A 25743-nucleotide genomic window follows, 5' to 3' on the forward strand; every position below is an offset into this window, starting at 1 on the left:
TTTTGAAGTAAAAATGAGAAATCGCTGATAAACTTTCAACCCCTCTAACTTCCTAACAAAAAAAAAAAAATTTGGTTCCAAAATTGCGCTGATTTAAAGTAGACATGTGGGAAATGTTATTTATTAACTATTTTGTGTGACATAACTCTCTGGTTTAACGGTATAAAAATTCAAAAGTTGAAAATTGCTAAATTTTCAAAATTTTTGCCAAAATTTATTTTTTTTCATAAATAAAACACAAAAAATATTGTCCTAAATTTGGTACTAACATGAAGTCCAATATGTGCCGAAAAAACACAATCTCAGAATCACTGGGATCGGTTGAAGAGTTCCAGAGTTATAAACTCATGAAGTGACACTGGTCAGAATTGCAAACTTTGGTCTGGTCATTAAGGTGAAAATTAGCTCCGTCACTAAGGGGTTAAGTAAGATGAAAACAATTCACAGGTGGAGAGGAAAATATAAATAAAAAAGGAGAAAAAACACCCCACACTATTAGTGCATTTCTGCTGTGGAAATGCACCAACATCATATGTAATCTGTACATGAATATCAATGAAGATTATCAAAGAAACACGGGGACAATGTTTCCAAAATCAAGCAGTTATTAAAAACAGAAGACCGAAAGCTGTAGGAGGAAGCGATAGAACTAATGGAAATAATGTCAAATATTCACTCATTGTGGGGACTTAGCCTTACAGGGAATTTCAGGTGTGGAGGAGGGGAAGTGACAACCCTGGAGCACATTCTGCTTAATAGTTGTCACCTCAGATTATGGAATATCCTATATAAATTGTGTGCAGAACCTTCCACCCCTCCACGCTCCAAAGCAATCTGAGCACCAAAGTAGAAAAATAAAGATTACCCAGTCTGTGCTGAAGTCTACAGATGACAGCAGTGCCCATACATACATACACACACAGCAGTGCCCATACATACATACATAGCAGTGCCCATACATACATACATAGCAGTGCCCATACATACATAGCAGTGCCCATACATACATACATAGCAGTGCCCATACATACATACATAGCAGTGCCCATACATACATACATACATACATAGCAGTGCCCATACATACATAGTAGTGCCCATACAATACATAGCAGTGCCCATACAATACATACATACATACATACATACATACATACATGTATAGCAGTGCCCATACATACATAGCAGTGCCCATACATACATACATACATACATACAGATTTCTCCCGTGCATCCCCCATACTCTGGAACGCTCTACCTCAGCACATCAGACTCTCCACTACCGTGGAAAGCTTCAAGAGGAACCTCAAGACCCACCTCTTCCAACAAGCCTACAACCTACAATAGCCCTCAGCCCAGTAGACCACTGCGCAACCAGCTCTGTCCTCACCTATTGTACCATCACCCATTCCCTGTAGACTGTGAGCCCTCGCGGGCAGGGTCCTCTCTCCTCCTATACCAGTCTGTCTTGTACTGTTAATGATTGTTGTACGTATACCCTCTTTCACTTGTAAAGCGCCATGGAATAAATGGCGCTATAATAATAATAATAATAATAATAATAATAATAATAATAATAATAATACATACATACATAGCAGTGCTCATACATACATACATAGCAGTACTCATACATACATACATAGCAGTGCTCATACATACATACATAGCAGTGCTCATACATACATACATACATACATACATAGCAGTGCCCATACATACATACATAGCAGTGCCCATACATACATAGTAGTGCCCATACAATACATAGCAGTGCCCATACAATACATAGCAGTGCCCATACAATACATAGCAGTGCCCATACAATACATAGCAGTGCCCATACAATACATAGCAGTGCCCATACATACATAGCAGTGCCCATACATACATAGCAGTGCCCATACATACATAGCAGTGCCCATACATACATACATAGCAGTGCCCATACATACATACATAGCAGTGCCCATACATACATACATAAATAGCAGTGCCCATACATTCATAGCAGTGCCCAGGGGGACTACCAGATAGAACCGCTATGGAGTAATAGGTCACTGTGACACATTGGAAAAGGTGAAGAGGAATTCTCAGAGCTCACTTAGAAGACTAACGATTGGGGCATTCTACCCCCCAAGACGTGTGTAGAGGGCAGATATACTCACAGCCAGTGGATGGCGACACAAGGTCCAACACAAGTAAAAAGTAAGAAGATCCAGAAATGAAGTAAAGCCATTGCGGGTGTATGAAAATCCGGTTGATAAAAGGGGTGCGGGCGGTGAGTGGGGTGCGGGCGTCCTCCTGCGGTGATCAGGTGTAGTGCTGCTCGGTGTCGGGTGACTAGGGACCGACGTCCATTACTCCGCTGTCACTTATCGCTCTGGCTCTCCTCTCTGCCGTACAACTGCTCCCTCCTAGATTTAAAGCCCCAGGTACGTCACGGCAACGCCCCCGCTCCGGCTCCGCCCCTTACCTGATGTACTGCGCTGTGCACCCGGCGTTATAGCGGCTCTGTGCCGGGCGCTGTAGTGGCATCACACTGCTGGGAGTTACTTCTCTGTCTGGACCCTTTGTGCCGCCGATCACGCCCGTTTCATGGCATTGACTATGGCAGAGTTGCGCTCATGGATGTATAGAATAGGATTTGCACCTGGAGTTTTCCTTTTTCCGCCTTGTTTACAGACATAATCCTGATGTGTAGACTCCGATCACTGAGCTGTACAATGATCACAATCATGTATGGGTGTCTCCAGCCTTCCAGACAGGAGAAAGTGCCTTATTTTCCCGATGATCCCGGCCTGATGGGTGATTGACAGCCCTGATAGAAAATTCCGGGGGCGTTTACGGGACATATTTACATCTTCCCATGAAATGGCAGCGATTTCCTTCCCACTATAATCCAGATTAGCACTGACACCTCTCATCACACTGCGGAGGTGAGAACTGCACCACCCCAACTTTCATCACTGCTTTCACAGCAGATTTGTGTCACTTCGCTTCTATTTACATGTGAACAGGAGCCTTAGCACGGCATGGACCTCCTACACATCAGTCACCCATTGCCCCTCATAGACTGCATACATGTGAGTGTGACCAGGGCTGCCACTAGGAATTTCAGGGCCCCATACTGGCAAAAGTTCGGGGCCCCCTTGATGCTTCGCCTCCACCCCACGAATCTTCCACAGTCCCACCGCCACTCTTGGAAAAACTTCACTATTGCACTACAACCTCACCAATCACACATTAACTCTTCACATGGAACACCGTATCACACACGCAGCCATCAGATTTTGTTTTGGCCAAAATATTTTTTTAAGCCTGCCTCCACGACAAGGTAGACTCTTTTGGCCAGGCCCTACTTTACTCTAACTTTTTTTTTTTCTTTTTAAATCTAACTTCTTTGGTATATATTTATTTTTGGTATATCTATTTTTTTTTTCTTTTAGGGAATGTGTCACATACAGTTTTTAAAGTAATTGAAACCAAATTGTGATAATGCAGACTTGTGGATTTAGACCTAACAACCCCTTCAAAGGGAATCTGTCACCAGGTTTTTAACACCTAATCTGAGCGCAGCATAACATAGCGGAAGACATCCTGATTCCAGTGATTGTCACTTATTGGGCTGCTTAGTGTAGTTTTGATAACATCACTGGTTAATCAGCAGGAGATTATAATTACAGGGCTACTTGTCATGCTGCAGGTAGTCCAGCATATTCATGAGCTCTGTATAATTGCTAGATCTGCAGCAGAGAAAACATTGATTTTATTACAATGAAAGCAAACAGCCCAGTAAGTGACACATCCCTGGAATCAGGGTATTTGTTTCTACTTTATGCTCTCTCAGATGGGGGAGCAAAAACCTGCTGACAGATTCACTTTAAGGCCCTTTCAGCAGATAGAGAGAATCATAGATAGATAGATGGATATGTGGCGTCCCTGAGGCTTCAGTCACCACAGGGTACTGCACCTCACTTAAGGTGCAGTACTCATCCTGGATCCAGAGGAGGTCGGTACCAGTTCCACAGCACAAACTCATATACACAACCAGGTTGCCCTCCCCATTAGGGACCAGGCTAGCGTCAGGTCTTAAGGTAGTCACCAAACATGGGGGCCAGCCACCCACTAGTGACAGGGAACCCGGGGAGAAGCAGCCACAAGGGGGAGTTAGGAGCTTACACAACAGTTAGAGTGTTCTCCAGCAGGAGAGAACAGGAGCGGGACCGGTGTGGTTCAGGGTGCAGAGTCTTAGGGTGGAACAGACTTCACGTTGTATCACCAGAATCTGCAGGACAGGGGGCTTGCATGTCCCTCTGACCACCACGAGATCCCGGAGCACAGTTCCACATAGGGTCCGGAGTCGTGATTACAGTCAAGCCCCACGGCGCCCCCGCGTCATCTACACACGGGACAGGAGCTAACACTACACGAACCGGGGTCCCCAAGCAGCATCAGAACACGGGGATCCATCTTTAAAGGCGCAAGAAGAGCCCATCGACCACCGTACCGGTTGTAACCTCCAATGGATCTGGGATCGGCTGGGGCCCATCACGGCTGGAACCACAGCAGCTGATTCAGCCTTTTGATTGCCGTCGCCCCGCACTTTGGTGCCAACGGCCACTACTCTCCTCATCATCCTCCCCGGGGCCCCACTCCACCTGTGGGGAGCAGAACCATCCTTGCTGCGGCACCATCTGCCCCGGAGGACAGAGACAGCAGTGGCGGCTAATCCCTGGCCACGTACCACAGGTGGCGTCACAAGACTATCATCCTCATCATTCCCCCACCATCATCCAAATCCCCTTTTATTGTACACCTCGAGGCCACGAAGCCGGGTAGGGCCACCTGTGACATCCCCCTGACTCGACATCACCGGCCCAGCGATGAGTAACATTTAACCCCTGCCCCGTGGGTGCTACATATTGATGAGAGACGGACAGCCAGAGAGACAGAGGGACACATAGATAAATAGAGGGATAGGTAAAGGGATAGATAGAGGGATAGAGAGATAGTGGGGGATCACAGCAGGTGGTGGTGGGGGAATCACAGCAGGTGGGGGGAAATCACAGCAGGTGGGGAATCACAGCAGGTGGGGAAATCACAGCAGGTGGTGGGGGAATCACAGCAGGTGGTGGTGGGGAATCAGCAGGTGATGGGGGAATCACAGCAGGTGGTGGGGGGAATCACAGCAGGTGGTGGGTGAATCACAGCAGGTGGTGGGGGAATCACAGCAGGTGGTGGGGGAATCACAGCAGGTGGTGGGGGATTGTGGAGAAACGGGGCTCAGTGGGTGCTCTCGTCCACTAAAACCCGCCGTCTTTAGAAAGACAGCGTGGCTCAGGGCTCATCCCAACTGAACGCCGGCCTCCTTAACCGTGGGCGTAACACTACTCAGACAACACAGGGTGAGGGAACCACAATAATTAGACTTTATTGGATCCCCAAACAATTAATGGCACATAACACATAACCAGCAAAACACAAATTTAACAAGCAACAGAGTCTCACCCTTCCGCTGGCTCACCAGGGATTTAGAATGTCCTTGCCTCAGAGCTTCCAAGGGCCGCTTACTCCAATCCAGCAGCACCCCGCTTTCGGCGGGCACCCACCGAGATAGGAATAGCGCCAGATTTAGGAAGCTATGTGAGGTCTGCAAAGTCTGTAGCCAGGTGACTGGATTGTCTCAACCTGAGTGTCCTCTTTAGGTACTCCTGGTATGATGATACAATCCTGGCAACCGGGGTCGAAATCCCTAGGCTGTGGATATGGTCTCCAACCGGAACCGGAGTCCCTAGATTGAAGCCATGAGGTATCCTGATCCTCTAGTCAGCTCCTAAGAGCTTAGACTGGATCCATCAGCATCCATCAACCTTCATCATCCTGGTGGCTTTAAGAAATCCCTTTTATAGCCACATCCTTCCACTTGGATACACTGCGTCCTCATCGATTAGTTGGACAAGATCGCCTCTCCCATTGGATGAATCTCAAGCTGCATGGACAATGTTCATCCAAATGATGTCTACAGAAAGACTGAGGGTATACATGTAGTCTGGAATGCATAGACTAGATAATGGCTACTAAGGTAATCACATTAGCAATACACAACTACAATACAATGATTACTGGAAGAGTCTGGAGAAACAATACATCTGGCTTTCAGTGGCCAACACAATTACATGAGTCAACGAGAGTCTTGTAAAAACAATGAGGGACTTATCCCCCGTCTATAAACAATCTATCATCCTGTCTGGCTGAATTTTAAGAAACTTTAACCCATGAGAGTCCATGTCGTCACATTCCTCCCCCTTCTTAATATAAGCCAGACATGATAGGCTTCCGATCATCCTTCTCCTCTTGACGGCATTGTCCTTTTTAATGGTGAGGTCAGCAACAGAGGCTTGCATCTATACACCTCCCCCTGATTACCTCCCCCAAGTTCAGCAGCCATATTGCGGACAAGCATTAAGGTGGGGTCCATGAGTTGGGCTTGCATACATTTCTTACTATCAATCTTCCCCCAGGCAATAGCCACAGTGTGGTTAGGCTTACTCACGGTTCTTGGCTCAGAAGTGGATGCTAGAGACTGGGAATGTGAATTATCCTTGGAAAAGATGTTAGAAAAATCCACATCAGGGTCCTGCTTGGCTTGGAAGTGGGTGATGGCTGCTTCAAACTGACTGGATAGTCCTTGTCCTAGGTCATTCTCCAAAATGACTGGTGTGAGCAGGTAATCCCCAAGCCCCACTTTCACTTCCCTCTGAGTGGTATCCGAAACAACAGGCTTGGTGGGGCCATCTATGAACCCCACTTCAACTTCCTCCTGGCTAGTCCCTGAAACAACAGGTGTGGGGAGGCTGTCCATAAACTCCATATGGACCTCTTCCTGGTCAGACCCCAAAGTAACTGGTGTGGGGACGGTGTCCATAAGCTCCACATCATCCTTGCTCTGGTCAGTCTCCACAATGACAGGTATAGGGAGACTGTTCACAAGTCCCACATCGATCGCTTCTTGGTTAGTTCCCAAAATACCAGGGGTGGGGATGCTGTTCATAAGCTCCACATCAGCCTTACTCTGGTCAGTCTCCACAATGACCGGTATGGGGAGGCTGTTCACAATCCCCACATCGATCACTTCCTGGTTGGTCCCCAAAATACCAGGTGTGGGGAGGCTATCCACAAGCTCCACCTCGACCTCTCCCTGGTCGGTCCTTAGGTCCAACTGCTCACATGCCAGAGGGACGTCTGAGCGCTGGCCCTCAGCCAGGGAGATGGATAATTGGGAATCTGGTAAATGGTCTTCTGGGGAAACAATAACTGGGCTTACCAGAGTGATGGAAGATCCAATGTCTCGAAGTTCCCTGAGCCTGTTTATCACCGACCTTGACCGTCTGGATGTGGGGATGGAGGTTGGCTGGTGTACGATGTCCGGCCTGCCGTAGGGTGTGGACTGGATAAACCACTTCCTCAGCTATTGGTGTTTCTTGGGAGTAGCATTCCTCAGGTCTCGTTGGTTCATCTCGGCATATGTTGACTGGTTGGAGTGGCAGATGGGCTCCAAGCATGCAGCCTCTTTTGTTTTGGTGCAGCTTCTGCTGGGTAGCGGGACCATCCTTCTCGAGCGGCTGGTGCTAGCAGTACGGCAGCTGGAATCCCATAAACATATTCCAGAACCCAAGCCCTCTCTTCTCTTGAGGATCTAGGCCCCAATGCATCCAACAACGCTGTGGCTTGGGCCATTTTGGACAAAGTTGATTCCCGATTTTCACTAGATCTATGATGTGGCACATAGTGTAAATCCTCTGGGTCAATATCGGCGGGATCCTCATCGTCCTCTGCATCATTCTGGGCATCCCAATGGACTAATTTCTGGATCAAGTCCGACTGAGTCTCAGCGTTTCAGTAGATAATCTTTTGCTTCTGGCACAGATCCTGTAGCATCCATTTACTGCTGTGGTCGTAACTCCTCTCTGGTCCTTGTCCCATGGCTGAGCTGGTGGGGTTGGACATGGCAGCGTCCGAAACCTGAATGCCTCCCCTATGGCCTGCTGGGTATACTTATGTGACCCCCTGGTTGTTGAGCCCTGGACGGTGTCCACGAACACCAGTCCGCTGCAGCTCCCCTGGGTAAACAAGGCTGAGTAGTATCCCACCGCTGCCACCAATTGTGGAGACACGGGGCTCAGTGGGTGCTCTCGTCCACTAAAACCCGCCGCCTTTAGAAAGACTGCGTGGCTCAGGGCTCATCCCAACTGAACGCCGGCCTCCTTAACTGTGGGCGTAACACTACTCAGACAACACAGGGTGAGGGAACCAAAATAATTAGACTTTATTGGATCCCCAAACAATTAACGGCACATAACACATAACCAGCAAAACACACAAATGTAACAGGCAACCCTCACCCTTCCGCTGGCTCACCAGGGATTTAGAATTTCCTTGCCTCAGAGCTTCCAAGGGCCGCTTACTCCAATCCAGCAGCACCCCGCTTTCGGCGGGCACCCACCGAGATAGGAATAGCGCCAGATTTAGGAAGCTGTGTGAGGTCTGCAAAGTCTGTAGCCAGGTGACCGGATTGTCCCAACCTGAGTGTCCTCCTTAGGTAGTCCTGGTATGATGATACAATCCTGGCAGCCGGGGTCGAAATCCCTAGGCTGTGGATATGGTCTCCATCCTGATCCTCTAGTCAGCTCCTAAGAGCTTAGACTGGATCCATCAGCATCCATCAACCTTCATCATCCTGGTGGCTTAAAGAAATCCCTTTTATAGCCGCAGCCTTCCACTTGGATACACTGCGTCCTCATCGATTGGTTGGACAAGATCGCCTCTCCCATTGGATGAATCTCAAGCTGCATGGACAATGTTCATCCAAATGATGTCTATAGAAAGACTGAGGGTATACATGTAGTCTGGAATGCATAGACTAGATAATGGCTACTAAGGTAATCACATTAGCAATACACAACTACAATACAATGATTACTGGAAGAGTCTGGAGAAACAATACGTCTGGCTTTCAGTGGCCAACACAATTACATGAGTCAACAAGAGTCTTGTAAAAACAATGAGGGACTTATCCCCCATCTATAAACAATCTATCATCCTGTCTGGCTGAATTTTAAGAAACTTTAACCCATGAGAGTCCATGTCGTCACAGGGATCACAGCAGGTGGTGGGGGGAATCACAGCAGGTGGTGGGGGAAATCACAGCAGGTGGTGGGGGGAATCACAGCAGGTGGGGGGAATCACAGCAGGTGGTGGGGGAAATCACAGCAGGTGTGGGGGGAATCACAGCAGGTGGGGGGATCACAGCAGGTGGGGGATCACAGCAGGTGGGGGGATCACAGCAGGTGGGGGGTCACAGTAGGTGGGGTCACAGCAGGTGGGGGGTCACATCAGGTGGGGGGGTCACATCAGGTGGGGGGTCATAGCAGGTGGGGGGGTCACAGCAGGTGGGGGGGTGTCAAAGCAGGTGGGTGTCACAGCAGGTGGGGAGATCACAACAGGTGGAGGAAGGTGAGAGGGGGCAGCAGATGAGGGAGGGGGGCAGCGGCTGATGGGGGAGAGCAGTGGCAGATGGAGGGGAGGCAGCAGATGGGTTCAGTGATGGTGGATCGGGGGCAGTGACTGCTGCAGCCGGTGGCTGCAGGGTGGGGGCTGGGGCAATGGCGGCGGCTGAAAGGAGACAGTGTCTATAACTTACCGATCACTCTCCTCAGCTTCCACAGATACCGGAGTGAAGCTGGGGGGAGCGGTCTCTGGCCCCAGATCCACAGTGATTGGAGAGATCGGTAACAAGGCCGGTCTCTCCAATCAGAGCTGGGGGCGGGTGAAACTGACGTCACCCAGCTCCAGCCAATGATCGGTGCTATAGCTGCACTGATCAGGGCTGGATTTCAATGTTTTAACCATTTTCAATGGCTTAAACATTACAGTGGCTGTGATTGGCTGAGCGGCGTTCGTCAGCCAATCACAGCCTCCTTAGGTCCGGGGAGGAGACACCACCCCTCCTGAGGCCAGGCAGAGGTCTCCTCCTCCCCGAATCTAAGATATTTGCAGCGATCGCAGCCACCGGGGCTGCGATTTTGCCATGACGTATGGGGTACATCATGGGTCCTTAGGTGCCAGGGAGCTATGACATACCCAGTACATCATAGATTGCTAAGAGGTTAACGTTTTCAGGCTCTAGGGGCCCGCTCCCGCTTGGGGCCCCTGTGCGACTGCAGGTGCTCTCAGTGCAACTTCCCCACTCCCTGCCCAGAGGAATGAAAGGGGAGGGGCCCGGGCTGTCAGCCGGGCCCCCCCTCCTGCCTGCTGCTCACCAGGCCCGATACAGGAGTCCCAGTAATAATGCCCTGATGGCGACCCTGAGTGTGACTATACATTCCTAATAGAAATGAGCAGATTGGCACTGCCTTGGTCCAGTGCCCCCTCAGGTACGCCACAGGGTAAACTACCCTGGTCCAGTGCCCCCTCATGTATGCTGAAGGGTGAACTGCCCTGGTCCGGTGCCCCTCAGGTACCCCGCAGGGTGAACTGCCCCGATCTAGTGCCCCCTCAGGTACGCCGCAGGGTGAACTGCCCTTGTCCGATGCCCCCTCAGGTACGCCGCAGGGTGAACTGCCCTTGTCTGGAGCCCCCCAGGTACGCCGCAGGGTGAACTGCCCTGGTCCGGAGCCACCCAAGTATGCTGCAGGGTGAACTGCCCTGGTCTGGTGCCCCCTCAGGTATGCCGCAGGGTGAACTGCCCTGGTCCGGAGCCCCGCAGGTACACCGCAGGGTGAACTGCCCTGGTCTAGTGCCCCCTCAGGTACGCCGCAGGGTGAACTGCCCTGGACTGGTGCCCCTCAGGTACGTCGCAGGGTGAACTGCCCTGGTCTAGTGCCCCCTCAGGTACGCCGCAGGGTTAACTGCACTGGTCTAGTGCCCCCTCCTGGTACGCCGCAAGGTGAACTGCATTGGTCTAGTGCCCCCTCAGGTACACCGCAGGGTGAACTGCCCTGGTCTGGTGCCCCCTCAGGTACGCTGCAGGGTGAACTGCCCTGGTCTGGTGCCCCCTCAGGTATGCCGCAGGGTGAACTTCCCTGGTCTGGAACCCCTCAGGTAAGCCGCAGGGTGAACTGCCCTGGTCTGGAGCCCCCCAGGTGCGCCGCAGGGTGAACTGCCCTGGTCCGGAGCCCCCCAGGTACGCTGCAGGGTGAACTACCCATGTCTGGTGCCCCCTAAGGTATGCCGCAGGGTGAACTGCCCTGGTTCGGAGCCCCTCAGGTACGCCGCAGGGTGAACTGCCCTGGTCTGGTGCCCTCTCAGGTATGCCGCAGGGTGAACTGCCCTGGTCTGGTTCCCCTCAGGTACGCCGCAGGGTGAGAAAGGAAAGTTTTTTTCAGCTCACCCGTAGTATTATTTCACCTGGCTCCAGTACCCAGAACGGTGCAGGGATGTAAATTCCGTGTTCAGGAATATAAAGCAGCAAGTGGTGGAAATTCCTTTCCTAATCCAGCAACACGTCCGAGATAGATGTGAATTAAAAATTCATTTTATTGAAAAATTATTAAAATACCAATCATCAGAATGACATCCAAAAAATTTTCTTTAAAAAGAAAGCGTCTTACGCGTTTCTGGCCATTGTGGCCCTTAGTCATAGACATATGTTATCCAAATGAAACACATAATATATAGAAAAAAAAACTTCTTCACTTCCCAGAATGCTACATCCGGTCAAACATACACAGGTTCACCTAATTATGTCAGCAAGGCAGCAGCCTAATACATTGCAAAAGGAGATCTTCCCGAATCAATTTAACCCTTTGGGATGTGCTAAATATAATTCATTAAATTCCATAAGATCCCATAGAGGAAATATTTATATCCATTACTCTCCATGAATTAACACTTTTCAAAAAGATGGATCAATTATGAATAATGATTACAATCATAAATATACCTGTATGCAATAAATACCAAAAGCATTTAGAACAATAATCAATATATTAATATATGTACATTAAATCACTTTTGATGTTCATGCCCATTGGCATGCAAGTGTTGTATGTCAAAATCCACCTGGCTTCCCTGTCCCGCAGTATCTGAATACGGTCACCACCTCTTCTAGGGGCTGGAATCTGCTCCACAGCATTCACTTTAAAGGAACTAACATCCCCATTGTGATTATATAAAAAATGCTGTGAAGCCCCTGACAAGTTCCTTGAAGCGGGATTCATGATATCGTATAAATGTTCCCCAATGCGTCTCCTTAAAGTGCGGCTTGTGGAGCCTACATACTGTTTGCGACATTTTTCGCAAGTTATAACATAAACGCAGTGGTCTGAACTGCAGTTGATGAAAGAATTGATTTTATAGCGTTTCCCAGTAGTGGAATTGACACTCTCTTTGGTGTTATACATATGAGAGCATGTTCCACATTGCTTTTTGCCGCACTTATAGGAGCCACATGTAGGTAACCAGTTTTTTATTGAACTGCATGCAGGTTTTGCCAGATATACATCACTAGGAAAGATGAGACTGCCGATTGTGGGGGCACGTCTAGAAACAAATCTGCAGCCTGTGTCCAAAATATTTTTAAGAGTTTTATCTACAGATAAAATGGGCAAAAACTTGCGTACAATCTCAGTAATTTTCCAAAAGCTATTACTATATTGGGTAGAAAATACTGGGACACTGTTCTGATTTGTTCTTTCCATAGGGATTTTCTGCTTCAAATAGTGTGCTCTGGACTCAAGATTTACTTTATTCTTGGCCCTATTAATCATTGCTCTACCATAACCCCTATTCCGCAGTCTACCATCAATGACCTCGCATTCTCTTGTATAGGCTGTCTCAGTACTGCAAGATCTCCTGGCCCTAACGTATTCTCCTACAGGTATATTCCTCACTATATGTTTAGGATGGTGGCTAGTCGCATAAAGAAGGGAGTTCCCTGATACATCCTTCCTGTAGAGCTCAGAGTTGACTCGTTTATTCACTGGGTCACCAACAAGAGTGAGATCTAGGAAGGAAATAGACTCCCGCTGGCTGCAAGAAACAAAGTTCAGATTGAACATGTTAGAATTAATGTACCTAAAAAACTCTGGTATGGCCGCTTCACATCCACGCCATATTATCAAAATATCGTCTATGAAGCGACCATACCAGAATACATCAGAAAGAAAAGGGTTCCAAGAATTATAAATGAACTGCTTCTCCCACCAATTCATGTAAATATTGGCTAGCGATGGTGAGAATTTTGCCCCCATGCTGCAGCCACAGATCTGGATGTAAAACTGATTCAAAAAAATAAAATAATTATTTCTAAGCAAAAAAGAAATTATGTCCAAGATAAATTCTTGTAATTCTTCTGAATAGTTTGTACAAACCAGCATCTGTTCCTGCAATGCAATTAAAGCCAAGTTGTGGGGTATAGACGAATACAAAGCAGTAACATCACTAACTTATCCATGAGTAGCCTTCTTGCCATTCAATTTCCTGCATTACAGTAAGAACATGTTTAGAGTCCCTGATGTATGCTGGAGAGGACTTCATAAGGGGCTGGAGTCTCTCATCCAGCCATGTTCCGATGTTTTCAAACAGGGACCCTATTCCAGACACGATTGGCCTAAAGGGTGGTGGAAAGACACCCTTATGGGTCTTTGGAAGTGCATGGAATAAAGGGATCCTAGATGTTTCAGGCACCATATACTCCAATTGTTTCTCAGTTAATAATCCCATGTCTGCACCTCTCTGTAATAATAGTTGTAAATCTGTCCGTATTCCAATAGTTGGATCACTATCAACTTTGCGGTATGTCCGTTCATCATTTAACATAAGCTGTAATTGTCCCTCATAGAGGCCACGGTCCAAGATCACCACTGAGCCGCCCTTATCTGAGTTTTTAATGATGATTCTATCGTTGGATTTTAATTTATTCAAGGCTGTTCGTTCCTGGACGGTCATGTTGTCATTATCCAGGATTCCACTATTAACCGCATGCAGCTTTTTGAGCTCCTCGAACACCACATGCTGATAATCATCCATGGCAGGAGATCTTGAAGCCAAAGGATAAAACTGCGGATTTGGCACTCTACTGGAAAAATCAGTGTCAGTTATTAAATCTAGATCTTCCCCATTGTTGGTACTTAATGATTCCAAATTCTGCAAAGTAACCTGCTCCATAAACATTAAATTCTCAAATTGATTAGGGAACACTATTCTCTCATTAATATCATAATCTTCTGTTTCTGGCTGAAAAAAATGTTTCTTTATGGTCAATTGCCTGACGAATTTATTCACGTCTTTGAAGGTAGAATATAAATCAAAGTTCCTACTTGGCACAAAATTCAGGCCTCTCCTGAGTACATTGGTTTCATCTTCAGACAGAATAGTAGCTGATAAATTGAGGACTGTGAATTCATTGCCATTTTTCACTTGCGGTTCCTGAACGAGTAACCATGAGTTTTTATTTGGTTTATGTTTCCTCCCCGACCTCCTTGTTGGTTTCTGTTTTTTTTGGCTCCTTGGCCTAAAAAATTATTACTACTGTTACGTTCTGACGTTCCGGCCAGGGGTTCAGGATCTGATTCTCCCTCAGTGGTGTCCAATTCTGTAGAAGAAAAACTCACCCGTGATTCGCGCCGGTTTAATCTCTAGTCATCCGAGCTGTTCCTTAGTATAGACTTTGGATTTCTCATAGTTCTGATATCCCGCCACGTGTACACCTCATTATTATCATAGTCTCTCCTATCACGGGTGAATTTTCTTCGTTTGGTTTCCGTGATGTCATTTTCTAGTTTCTCAAGTCGTTCAAAAACATCCTTTTTAAGTTTTGTGTACGAGGAATCATCCTTGTATTTCACAAGCGATGCATCCAGTTCTTTGATCTCCTCCTCCAGAGTTATGATCCTAGATTGTTCTTAATCCACTATGAACTTCATTAATTTAGTGGAGCAATCTGATAGAATTGCATTCCATGACACCAAAAATTCTGAATCAAACATAAAAGTAGGCTGTTTTTTGATACGTAAGCCCCGAGGTATCATAGAATTCTCAATGTATTTTTGCAACGTCATGCAATCCCACCAGGTGCGCACCCTGGAGGACATAGATTTCTCCATTTTCTGCATGCATTCTTTTAAATCCACAGGTTCAACACCAGCAGTGGAATAGTCCATTGAAAAAATAGCAGCCGCCCAGTTGAGTCTGTCAGTATTGTCTGGATTAAATAGGGCCATTTTATGCTGAAAAGGTGAAGAGGATTTTTTTCCAAAATGGTAGTTTAAAAAACCATTAATTGTGCATATATACCTAGGAGCCGGTAAATAGATTAAAGTCCAGATAGAAGAAAATTCTCCATCATCCTTATTCAGGAAAATAATGTCCAAGGGGAGCAAGAAACGAACACAATTGGTAAGAAAGGAAAGTTTTTTTCAGCTCACCCGTAGTATTATTTCACCTGGCTCCAGGACCCAGAACGGTGCAGGGATGTAAATTCCGTGTTCAGGAATATAAAGCAGCAAGTGGTGGAAATTCCTTTCCTAATCCTGGTGCCCTCTCAGGTACGCCGCAGGGTGAACTGCCCTGGTCTGGTTCCCCTCAGGTACGCCGCAGGGTGAACTGCCCTGGTCTGGTGTCCCCTCATGTACACTGCAGGGTGAACTGCCCTGGTCTGGTGTCCCCTCAGGTATGCCGCAGGGTGAACTGCCCTGGTCTAGTGCCCCCTCAGGTACGCTGCAGGGTAAACTGCCCTGGTCCAGTGCCCCCTCAGGTACGCCGCAGGGTGGACTCTCCGGGTCATCACTGGAGCTCTGACATCCTGGGTGCCTCTTGGGAAGGTTCATGTAACATCTTGATATTCCAGTGGTTATTCCCAGGATAATAAGTTATCACTTACACATTGTTGGGGTCTGCCCACTAGGACCACCAGTCATCGTGAAAACTGGGTTCCAAGAACAGAGCTGTAACGAACCCGACTTGATGGTAATGGAGGGGCACATGCATTGTCTAGTAATTGTCTATGGCATGGCCAAGTACAGCAATTGACTGTTTTCAGCCATCCAATAGACAATGAATGGAATGGATGCCGACCATGAGCACCTCAGCACCATTTTTATTGTGGCTCAGATGAACCCTGATTCTAGAGCTTTATTTTCAAAATTGCTAGCAGTTGGATTCCCATTGATCTGTAAATTGTCCCCTATCCCATGTACAGGGAATAATTTACTATTTTAGGAATAATCCTTTAACTAAATTGTTATAATGTAAACTTAGGAACAAGGAGTCGTGCTGCAGTCAGATGGCATATGCCTCTTTATTAATCAGGAGTGCAGTATGAAAAGCGCAGGGGCGCAACTGCGACCGGCCCTCAGGGTCGAGGGGCCCACCCTGCAGGGAAGCAGCTGACTCCTCACAGTCAGAGAAAAGCTGCACTGTTCCAGCACACTCAATGGGAAGTGCCGGGCAGTGCTGGGTTCCAACTCTATCTTCTGCCTGTGACTTCAGTCTCCGCATGTGTGACAGTGTGCTGGCTGTGGCTAATTATAAAGCAGGTGAACACAGTGGAATACCCCCAATGGCGGCAAGTTACGCGATCGCTATGGGGCCCGTGAGTAAGGAGGGCCGAATGCCAGCGCTGGCACCGGGCCCCCTGTCTAGGATCGCTCTTTCAATTGTATCATTGTATATATTGCAGATGCCGATACAATTGAAAGCAATGATGAGAGGGGGAGCGGAGCGCAGCCTCTCCGATCATTCTACCGCTGTGTCTGCGGCGCTTTGACTTGTCAGCACAGTGGAGGGCGATGACGTCACTACTGCGTGCCGCTGTGCTGAGATGTGTAGTGCGGCAGAACAGTGACATGCTGAGGAGACCGGAGCAGCAGGGGAATAAGGAGAAGTGAGTACATTTATTTCATCATGGTGGCCAGATGACTATGTGGTGCATTAGACAATATGGGGCTGTATGCTACTTCATGAGGGTGCATAATACTATATGAAGCAATATAAGGGGTGCATAATACTATATGGAGGCTTTTAAGGGCTACATACTACACTATATGGGGCTGCATAATACTATATGGAGGAATATAAGGGCTATATGGGGGCTGAATAATTCTATATGAGCAGGAGCGGAACGATTGTGGTCGCAGGGATCACGATCATACCCAAGGGCACAGGGGGCCTGTTGGCCCCAACCCGTGCTTTAGCTGGACGTGCGTCCGAGGCTGCACATCCAGCTAAAATGCATCACAGTGCAGAGATCTGTTGGGTCCCTGTACTGCAATAGTTGCTGCCAGCCAAACAGAAGCCGGCAGCTTTCATCTATGTCCCAGTGACTGAAGGTGGCGCAAGGCAATGACGTCATGCGTTGCAATAGCATCGACACCGAAGAAAGCTGCCGGCCACTGTGTGCTAGCTACACAGGAAGACACTGTGTGACGTGGGAGCCAGGGATGGTGAGTACAATGTTGTTTTTTGCATTAGACAGAGCGGAGTCATATTTACCAGGAGGGGGACATATATACCAGGAGAGGGACAGTAAATACCAGGAAGGGGACATTGTGTACCAAGAGAGGGACAGTATATACCAGGATGGGCCCAGTATGGGGACATAGATCTATACCAGGATAGTGACATATATACAAGGATGGGGACATATATACCAGGATGGGGACATATATAATAGAATGGGGGACATTTTTACCATGATGGGGTTATACAGTACAGACAAAATGTTTGGACACACCTTCTCATTCAAAGAGTTTTCTTTATTTTCATGACTCTGAAAATTGTAGATTCACATTGAAGGCATCAAAACTATGAATTAACACATGTGGAATGAAATACTTAACAAAAAAGTGTGAAACAACTGAAAATATGTCTTAGATTCTGGGTTCTTCAAAGTAGCCACCTTTTGCTTTGATTACTGCTTTGCACACTCTTGGCATTCTCTTTATGAGCTTCAAGAGGTAGTCACCGGAAATGGATTTCACTACACAGGTGTGCCCTGTCAGGTTAAATAAGTGGGATTTCTTGCCTTATAAATGTGTACCGCCACCGTGCCAGTGGCCAAGCCGCTCGGATCCGGAACCGCAGTGGCTCGAAGGCTCTCCAGACCCGGGGGTTCGTACGGACACTCGAGTTTGAAAAGAGGAGTATGTACAGGGGAGTTAAAAGTTCGTGACGCCACCCACGGTGCGTGGTAAGGTGAGATACCACCGCTGCTGTTTGGGAAAGGGGGAGCCCGGTGGCGATGGTGCGGCAGCAAGGTATTTAACCCCTCCGTTGGTAGGGGGTTTGTGCCCCGGGGCCCGGTGTTGGCAGTGCAGGAGTGGGGTGTTGTTGGGAGAAGGAAGGGTTTCAGCGTACTCACCCAGTCCAAGAATACTGACACCGACAGCTTGTAAACCAGAATTCTGAGCACCGCTGCAGCCAGGAGGGAGCACGCTTGGGTCCATGCCCTTGGTGTTGCTTGTTAGCCTGTGGCCTTTTCCATGGCACTTTGTTCACTGTTTGGACCCTGTAGTGTGGAACTACAGTAGTCAGGTCCCGCTCACCCGTATGGCTAACGGAGTGAGCTTGCTCTCAGGGTTCACGCTTGGGATTTGATGGACTGTGTTTGGGAAAGTCCTATCCCATCGGTGCGCTAGTACCCCTATTTTGGAGCCGGTGAGGGATGAATCTTGAAGGCTTCACCCCCATCGGGTAAATTACCAGGACGCTTGAAGCTACTTCCCGGCCTAGGGTCCACGTACCCAGTCGTGCCATGGCCCCTGCCCGGAGATGGCTCAAGGCCGCCGGCTGCCCTCCTCGGCAATCCGTGCCCCTTGATATGATACCCTGCGATTAGGGTTCCAGCTCCTACCAGGCCCAGACCAATGTCTGCCACCTAGTACTCAAGGAGCCCTGCTCCTCACCGGTGACCTCTCCCTCTCAGAGAGTCACCACACACCTCCTACTCCTTTCACTCCTTTTTCGGTTCTCCTTCACTTTCTCACCTTCCCCTACCAACCTCCCAAGTGGGCGGCCCTATTCCCTTCAGGCCCCCCAACGGTGTGTCTGGTGAGTATATTGTAAAGTGTTTCTAAGATTTTGACTGGCTAAGCTCTTAGCAACACCAAAGGACCAGGACCCGTAACCAAGGAGGATTGGATACTGTGCAGAAGGGCAGATTGCACAATACCCTGCGACGACCTGATAGGCCAGGGTGTCACAAATGGGGTTGGGACCATCAGTTGTGTTGTGCAGAAGTCAGGTGCATACACAGCTGATAGTCCTACTGAATAGACTGTTAGAATCTGTATTATGGCAAGAAAAAAGCAGCTAATTAAAAGAAAAATGAGTGGCCATCATTACTTTAAGAAATGAAGATCAGTCAGTCCGAAAAATTGGGAAAACTTTGAAAGTGTCCCCAAGTGCAGTGCTTAATAAGGAGGTGGGTCGCCGTCCAGAGAGATGTCGCAGGTCAGGTGAGTGCATGTGAAGCTGCCGTAGCGATAATGTTCTACATGCGTTAATTCATAGTTTTGATGCCTTCAATGTGATTCTACAATTTTCAGAGTCATGAAAATAAAGAAAACTCTTTGAATGAGAAGGTGTGTCCAAACTTTTGGTCTGCACTGTATATACACCAAGATGTGGGCTAGAATGGGGAACATATATACTAGGATGGGGGACATATACAACAGCATGGGAAAATATATTTATGATGGGGACATATATATCAGGATAGGGGGGACACATATGCCAGGATGGGGGACATATTTACCAGGAAGAAACCCAGGATAGGGGACATTAGAACAGGATGAGGGACATTGCTACATAATGAGGGAGGGACTTGTTTGTCTTCATAGGACTTAGAACGCTAAATGTATACATACATATACATACATCTGACCAACATAAGGGGTCCCGGGCACCGAGTTCAAATTTTGCACTAGGGCCCATCGAACTCTAGTTATGCCATTGAAGAGGCGCATTCCTCCGTGTGCACCTCTGCAGTACTCTTACTCCTGTCACTGTGGGAGTAAGATTTGAGACATAGCTAATGCTGCTACTAGTATGAATTTGTTGAGCAGTGGTCACCATGCCTTGTCCTGCCCCAGCTCTGCCTGCTTTGTTGGAGCTGGTTAAAAATTATTTAGGAACACCAAAAGCTGCAAAATTTAGAGATAAATTTTGCAATCTTTCAAAGCCTTGATGAATCAGGTTCAAAAAGTATGTGCACACAATGTCTTTTTCAGGCAAATTGCAAATGAAAAAACCATTACAATAAATGGACATGGTGCACAGCAATGTAAAAACAATTTATTGTGAACATAGTCAGTTTTGAGTTACTTAATTTAACCACCTCAGGGTTTGTAAACCAGCAGCGTATCTAGTAAAGGCAGGCGCAGCATTTGCTCCTGGCGCAACTGGCAGGGGGTGCCGTCGGACTGCCTGATGCAGCAGTGCAAGGTGTCTTCCCTGCGGCTCCATTTTGCTGCCTACTGTAATGGAAGTAGGCAGATTTCCCAATGGCTATCAAGGTGACAGCTGGCTCAGAAAAGGTGCAACCGCCAACTCTAGGTATTCAATTGAATTTGCGTCTTTGAGGACGTCTTCAGCAGCATGATCAGGTCAACTGATCACGCTGCTGACATCACTCCTTGGCACTGCAAAGGCTGCAGAAATTTGGTGTGGTAAGTCTTTTTGTGGAGTTGAAGACATTGAAGATTTATTGTAGTTAGGGGAAGGAGGGAAGAAATATGAGACAGGGTCAGGGGAATGTATACAGAGACAATATGGGGATCAAATTGGGGGAAGAAATTTGAGGACACAGTATGAGGAGCAAGGGGGGAATATATAAGGACACAGTATGGGGGAATGAGTGGGGTAATTTGAGGACACAGTATGGGGTATCAGAGGGTGGGATGGGTGCGGACACAGTATGGAGAGTGAGAGATGGAAATATGAGGACACAGTATAGAGAGCGATGAGGGGAGAAATTTGAGGATAGTATGGGGTGAAGGCGCGGTAAATTTGAGGACACAGTATGGAGAGCAAGGGGGTGGGATGGGTGTGGACACAGTATTGGGATCAAGTGGGGTAATGTACTCAGATACTGTATGTGGAGTGAGAGGGGATGATTGCAGAGGTAATGAGACAGCATGAGGATGAGAAAAATGTGAGGGGGCACAGAATAGAGACTGGGTTGCACAGAAAAGAGACTGGGTAGTGTGAGGGGCCGTATAGGGAAGAATAGCATAGGGGGACAGTGTGAGGCCATAGCAAGAAGGGGACAGGGGGAGTATGATGAGGGGGACAGTATAGGGACTGGGCACTATTCAGTGCCACAGTGTGAGAGCACAGTGTGAAAAGAGGGCCCAATATGGAAAGGAGAGGGCGTGTGGGGTGCATGTACCACAAGAGGGACAGTGTGTGTATCATATTTTATGCAGGGAACACAGACTTTTATTCCATGGGTCTACGCGTTTCAAGGTCTAAGACCTCTTCTTCAGGACCAGTAAATCAACAGAGTGTTGATTTACTGGTCCTGAAGAAGAGGTCTTAGACCTTGAAACGCGTAGACCCATGGAATAAAAGATTGTTTAATTTATCAACATCTCCTTCTGGATTACTGGCGGATTGCGCGGGTTTAACCCCTTCTCCCTCTCCACTTTGAAGTCTGAAACATGTGGGGCCGCTGCAGCTGCTATTATCTCATGCTATCTGTGGTGGTTGTGACCTCTCACAACCTCAATCGGTGAGTGCATTTACCATTTGCTAACCGTGTGTTTAATCTGGTAAAACCCTATCAGCGCTTCTCTTTTCTAGTTTATCTAATGCAGGGAACACAGTGAGGGGCAATTATTTATTTAGACGCACAGCATAGAGCAGAAATTTATATTCAGGAGCATTATAATGACAATACTATTTTTAAGGGTATTATGCCAGGATGTGCTGAAGAAGACCAGAGAAGATGGAAGTCTGCAGAGGCAAGTTGTGAATGTGAAAAGTCAACATGGGAGAAAACAACTCCAATCAGAGACAATGTCATCTATAAGGTCCCTGGTTGTAAATGATTATTTGCGATACTGACTAATTCTCATCTGTACTTTGGTTCCTGATAATTACTGATAACAACAACTCCCAGTATGACCTTACTATTGTTAAGGACGTACTGTAAGTTGTAAGTTTATATGATACAAATGTATGTGGGTCTGACCTCACATTACAATTAATGTGCCATGTACTGATGGTGGTTCTAGTGATTTATTAATGTATTGATGAGGGTTTTGACACCGTGTTTATGTCATCATATATCGGTAATATCCTTCTTTGTGTACACATTTACACTGAACAAAAGTATAAACGCAACACTTTTGTTTTTGCTCCCCAGTTGAATTCTACAGCGGGCTTTACACGCTACGATATTGTTAGTGAATTATCATCGGGGTCACGGTGTTTGTGACGCACATCCAGCTTCATTAACGATATCACAGTGTGTGACACTTATGAGCAACCTTAAACGATCGCAAAAGAGGTCAAAATCGTTTGCCACGGAGAGGTCGTTCTGAAACAAAAAATCGTTCTCTGCTTATTAGCGATGTTGTTCGTCATTCCTGCGGCACCATACATCGCTGTGTGTGATACCGCAGGAGCGACGAACATCTCCTTACCTGCATCCACCGGCAATGCGAAAGGAAGGAAGGAGGTGGGTGGGATGTTACATCCCACTCATCTCCGCCCCTCCGCTTCTATTGGACGCCTGCCGTGTGATGTCGCTGTGACGCCGCACGAACCGCCCCTTTAGAAAGGAGGCGGTTCGCTGGCCAGAGCGACGTCGCAGGGCAGGTAAGTGCGTGTGACGGGGTTCAGCGAGGTTGTGCGGCACGGTCAGCGATTTGCCCGTGTCGCACAACCGACGGGGGCAGGTACGATCGCTTGCGTGTAAAGCCCGCTTACGATCTAAGGGGTACTTTGCACACTACGACATCGCAGCTGCGACGTTGGTGTGGTCAAATCGAAAGTGACGCACATCCGGCCTCCCTGTCGATATCATAGTGTGTAAATCCTTTTTGATACTATTAACGAGCGCAAAAGCGTCGTAATCGTATCATTCGTGTAGTGTCCGACATTTTCATAATTTCGCTGCAGCGACGGTACGATGTTGTTCCTCGTTTCTGTGGCAGCACACATCGCTGTGTGAGAAGCCACAGGAACGAGGAACATCAGCTTACCTGCGTCACCGCGGCTCACGCCGGCTATGCGGAAGGACGGAGGTGGGCAGGATGTTTACGTCCCGCTCATCTCCGCCCCTCCGCTTCTATTAGCCACCTGCCGTCTGACGTCGCTGTGACGCCGCACCACCCGCCCCCTTAGGAAGGAGGCGGGTCGCCGGCCAGAGCGACGTCACAGGGCAGGTAAGTCCATGTGAAGCTGCCGTAGCGATAATGTTCGCTACTGCAGCTATCACAAGATATCGCTGCTGCGACGGGGGCGGGGACTATCGCGCTCGGCATCGCAAGCATCGGCTTTCGATGTCGTAGTGTGCAAAGTACCCCTAAGACTTTTTTCATGTATACAAAAGAACATTTTCTATGAAATATTGTTCACAAATTTGTATAAATCTGTGTTAGTGAGCACTTCTCCTTTGTCAAAATAATCCATCCACATCACAGGTGTGGCATATTAAGTTGCTGATTAGACAATATTATTATTGCACAGGTATACCTTAGGCTGGCCACATTAATAGGCCACTCTAAAATGTGCAGTTTTTTTTATAATTGGGGGGTTTGTAACCAGTCTGTATCTGGTGTGAACACTATTTGCCAATAAGTGTGCCACTGAGGGTGTGTCATCCGTGTTTTTCCGATATGGCTAATGAAAAAAAGATATTACATAGTTTCTCCTATACGATCAATGTAAAACACATACAGCACACCATTCAATTGCTGCTCGTGTTTTTCACAGTCCCATAGACATATACTGTATCATCCATGTAGCCAAAAATGGACGTTTCCTTATGGTTCACACGGACATACGTGTGAAAACACAGACATGTGAAGATCACCATAGGTTATATTGAGTAAGTGTGGTATCCGTAAAAAAAAAAAGCGGATACCACACGTACCAGAAGCATGTACATGTGAAGAAGGCCTTTTCCATAGATATATTGGAGAATACAAAAGTGCAGCAGACAGTGTATATATTTGTATTTGATAATTCTTTTCTGGCTTCTGCCTCGAGGAAGGATGGGACCTGGTGAGTTTGGCTGCAATACACAGGCCTATTGTCCATGAAAGCCAGGTGATAACTTGCACTGTACAAAGTAGCATTGGTCTATATAATTAACATAGCATATGCAGCTGCAGATCCCAAGGGCATTGCATTGTTTAACCCTTGCATCTTTGCTTAGAAATCAGTCAGGAAACAGTAGCTTTTGTAAACACTCTAATTTGTTTGTTCTTACAAATATTTCAGCCGTTTCCATATGCCTGGCTTTATCCTGGTTTTCCTTGTTCTCTAATGCACAGGAAAATACAGATCTGATAAAAAATACATGAAATTATTCCTTTGCTTTTTTTCTAATTAAAATTAAATGAGGAGAATATAAAATATTGGGCTTGATTCATCAAAACTTTGAAAGTTTTGAAAAGTTGCCTCTTGCCATTTTCACACGATTTTTGACCAGACCCAACAAAGTGTGTGGAGCATGGGCAGGATGAGGCCATGGCGGCCTCCACTCATCAAATTCATGACGAGTGGTGACGTTTGCTATACCACCAGTCTTACTCCAGCAGGGACTTGAGTATGATCTGTTGTGGGTGCAAATGGAGGCAGGGCTACCATCAGGGCATGACAACAATGACTGGTGTATGGCGCCCAGCTGGCCATGGGGTAATTACTTAACTTTATTAAGCCCCAGGCCGAACCGGGCCGACCTCTTCACCGGGCTCCAGTCACAAACGCAGCAGAGGGACATTGCCATGTTGCTCGAGGCACTACACTGGTTAATTTGCATGCGAACTAGCGCTTCAGGGGCAGCGCATGCGCATGCAAGTTGGCCATCTGCTGTTTGCAAATTCAGTGGCACAGAACAGGGCACCAGCGCTTCATCCCACGGCCCAGGGTGCAGCATCGTAATGAGGTCATTTACAAGTAACAGAGCCACGAAGGTGGCAAGGACGCGGCAGCTAGCGGGAACAGGTAAGGGCTCGGTCAGCTGAAGACAGGAGTGGCGTCAGGGGCGGACTGGGGTGTCTGGGGCCCACCAGGGGAATTGACTCCAGTGGCCCACCCTACAGATAAATATAAACACTCATTAGTGTTATCCCCATTATTGTGTTGCTTTGAATGTATATATGGCGCCCTGGACAAGCCAGGTCGTCACAGAACAACACCAACACACCCCACACTCACGGTCAGGCACACCGAAGTCAGACAAAAACCCTTGTTGCCTCCCTCCAGGGGCTGATGTTTACATCAGGGGGTGGGCCAGGCGGTTAGTCGCGCCCACCAAGGAGTACACAGTCCTGGAGGCGGGAAAAGAGAACAGAGAGTAAACAGATAGAGTTTGGAAGTGGAAGTGAGAGGAGGGAAGTGGCAGTTGAGTAGCCTAAAGTTGGTCCGAGTGTGTGGCCCGGACAGATCAGCAAGGTTGGCAGACGGTGGTGACCGTCTGCAGGAGAGGCCTATTGGAGCTATCCGTAAGGACTGTGGACGGGCGGTGGCCTCGCGGTACCGGACCGGTACGCAAAGAGAAGCCAGCAC

At 47.7% G+C, this 25743-nt stretch overlaps 1 protein-coding gene across 1 annotated transcript in view; it reads right to left on the bottom strand.

Moving 5' to 3' along the window:
* LOC142251850 (protein Wnt-11-like) overlaps positions 1-25743 on the bottom strand; it is a 98997-nt gene that overhangs the window by 53361 nt on the left and 19893 nt on the right. The window contains exon 2 of the mRNA XM_075324898.1: positions 13472-14430. Within this exon, the coding sequence (XP_075181013.1) occupies positions 13472-14430 (959 nt within the window). The remainder of the gene's footprint in view (positions 1-13471; positions 14431-25743) is intronic.

The sequence above is a fragment of the Anomaloglossus baeobatrachus genome, chromosome 9 (genome assembly GCF_048569485.1).
Source record: "Anomaloglossus baeobatrachus isolate aAnoBae1 chromosome 9, aAnoBae1.hap1, whole genome shotgun sequence".
NCBI lineage: Eukaryota > Metazoa > Chordata > Amphibia > Anura > Aromobatidae > Anomaloglossus > Anomaloglossus baeobatrachus.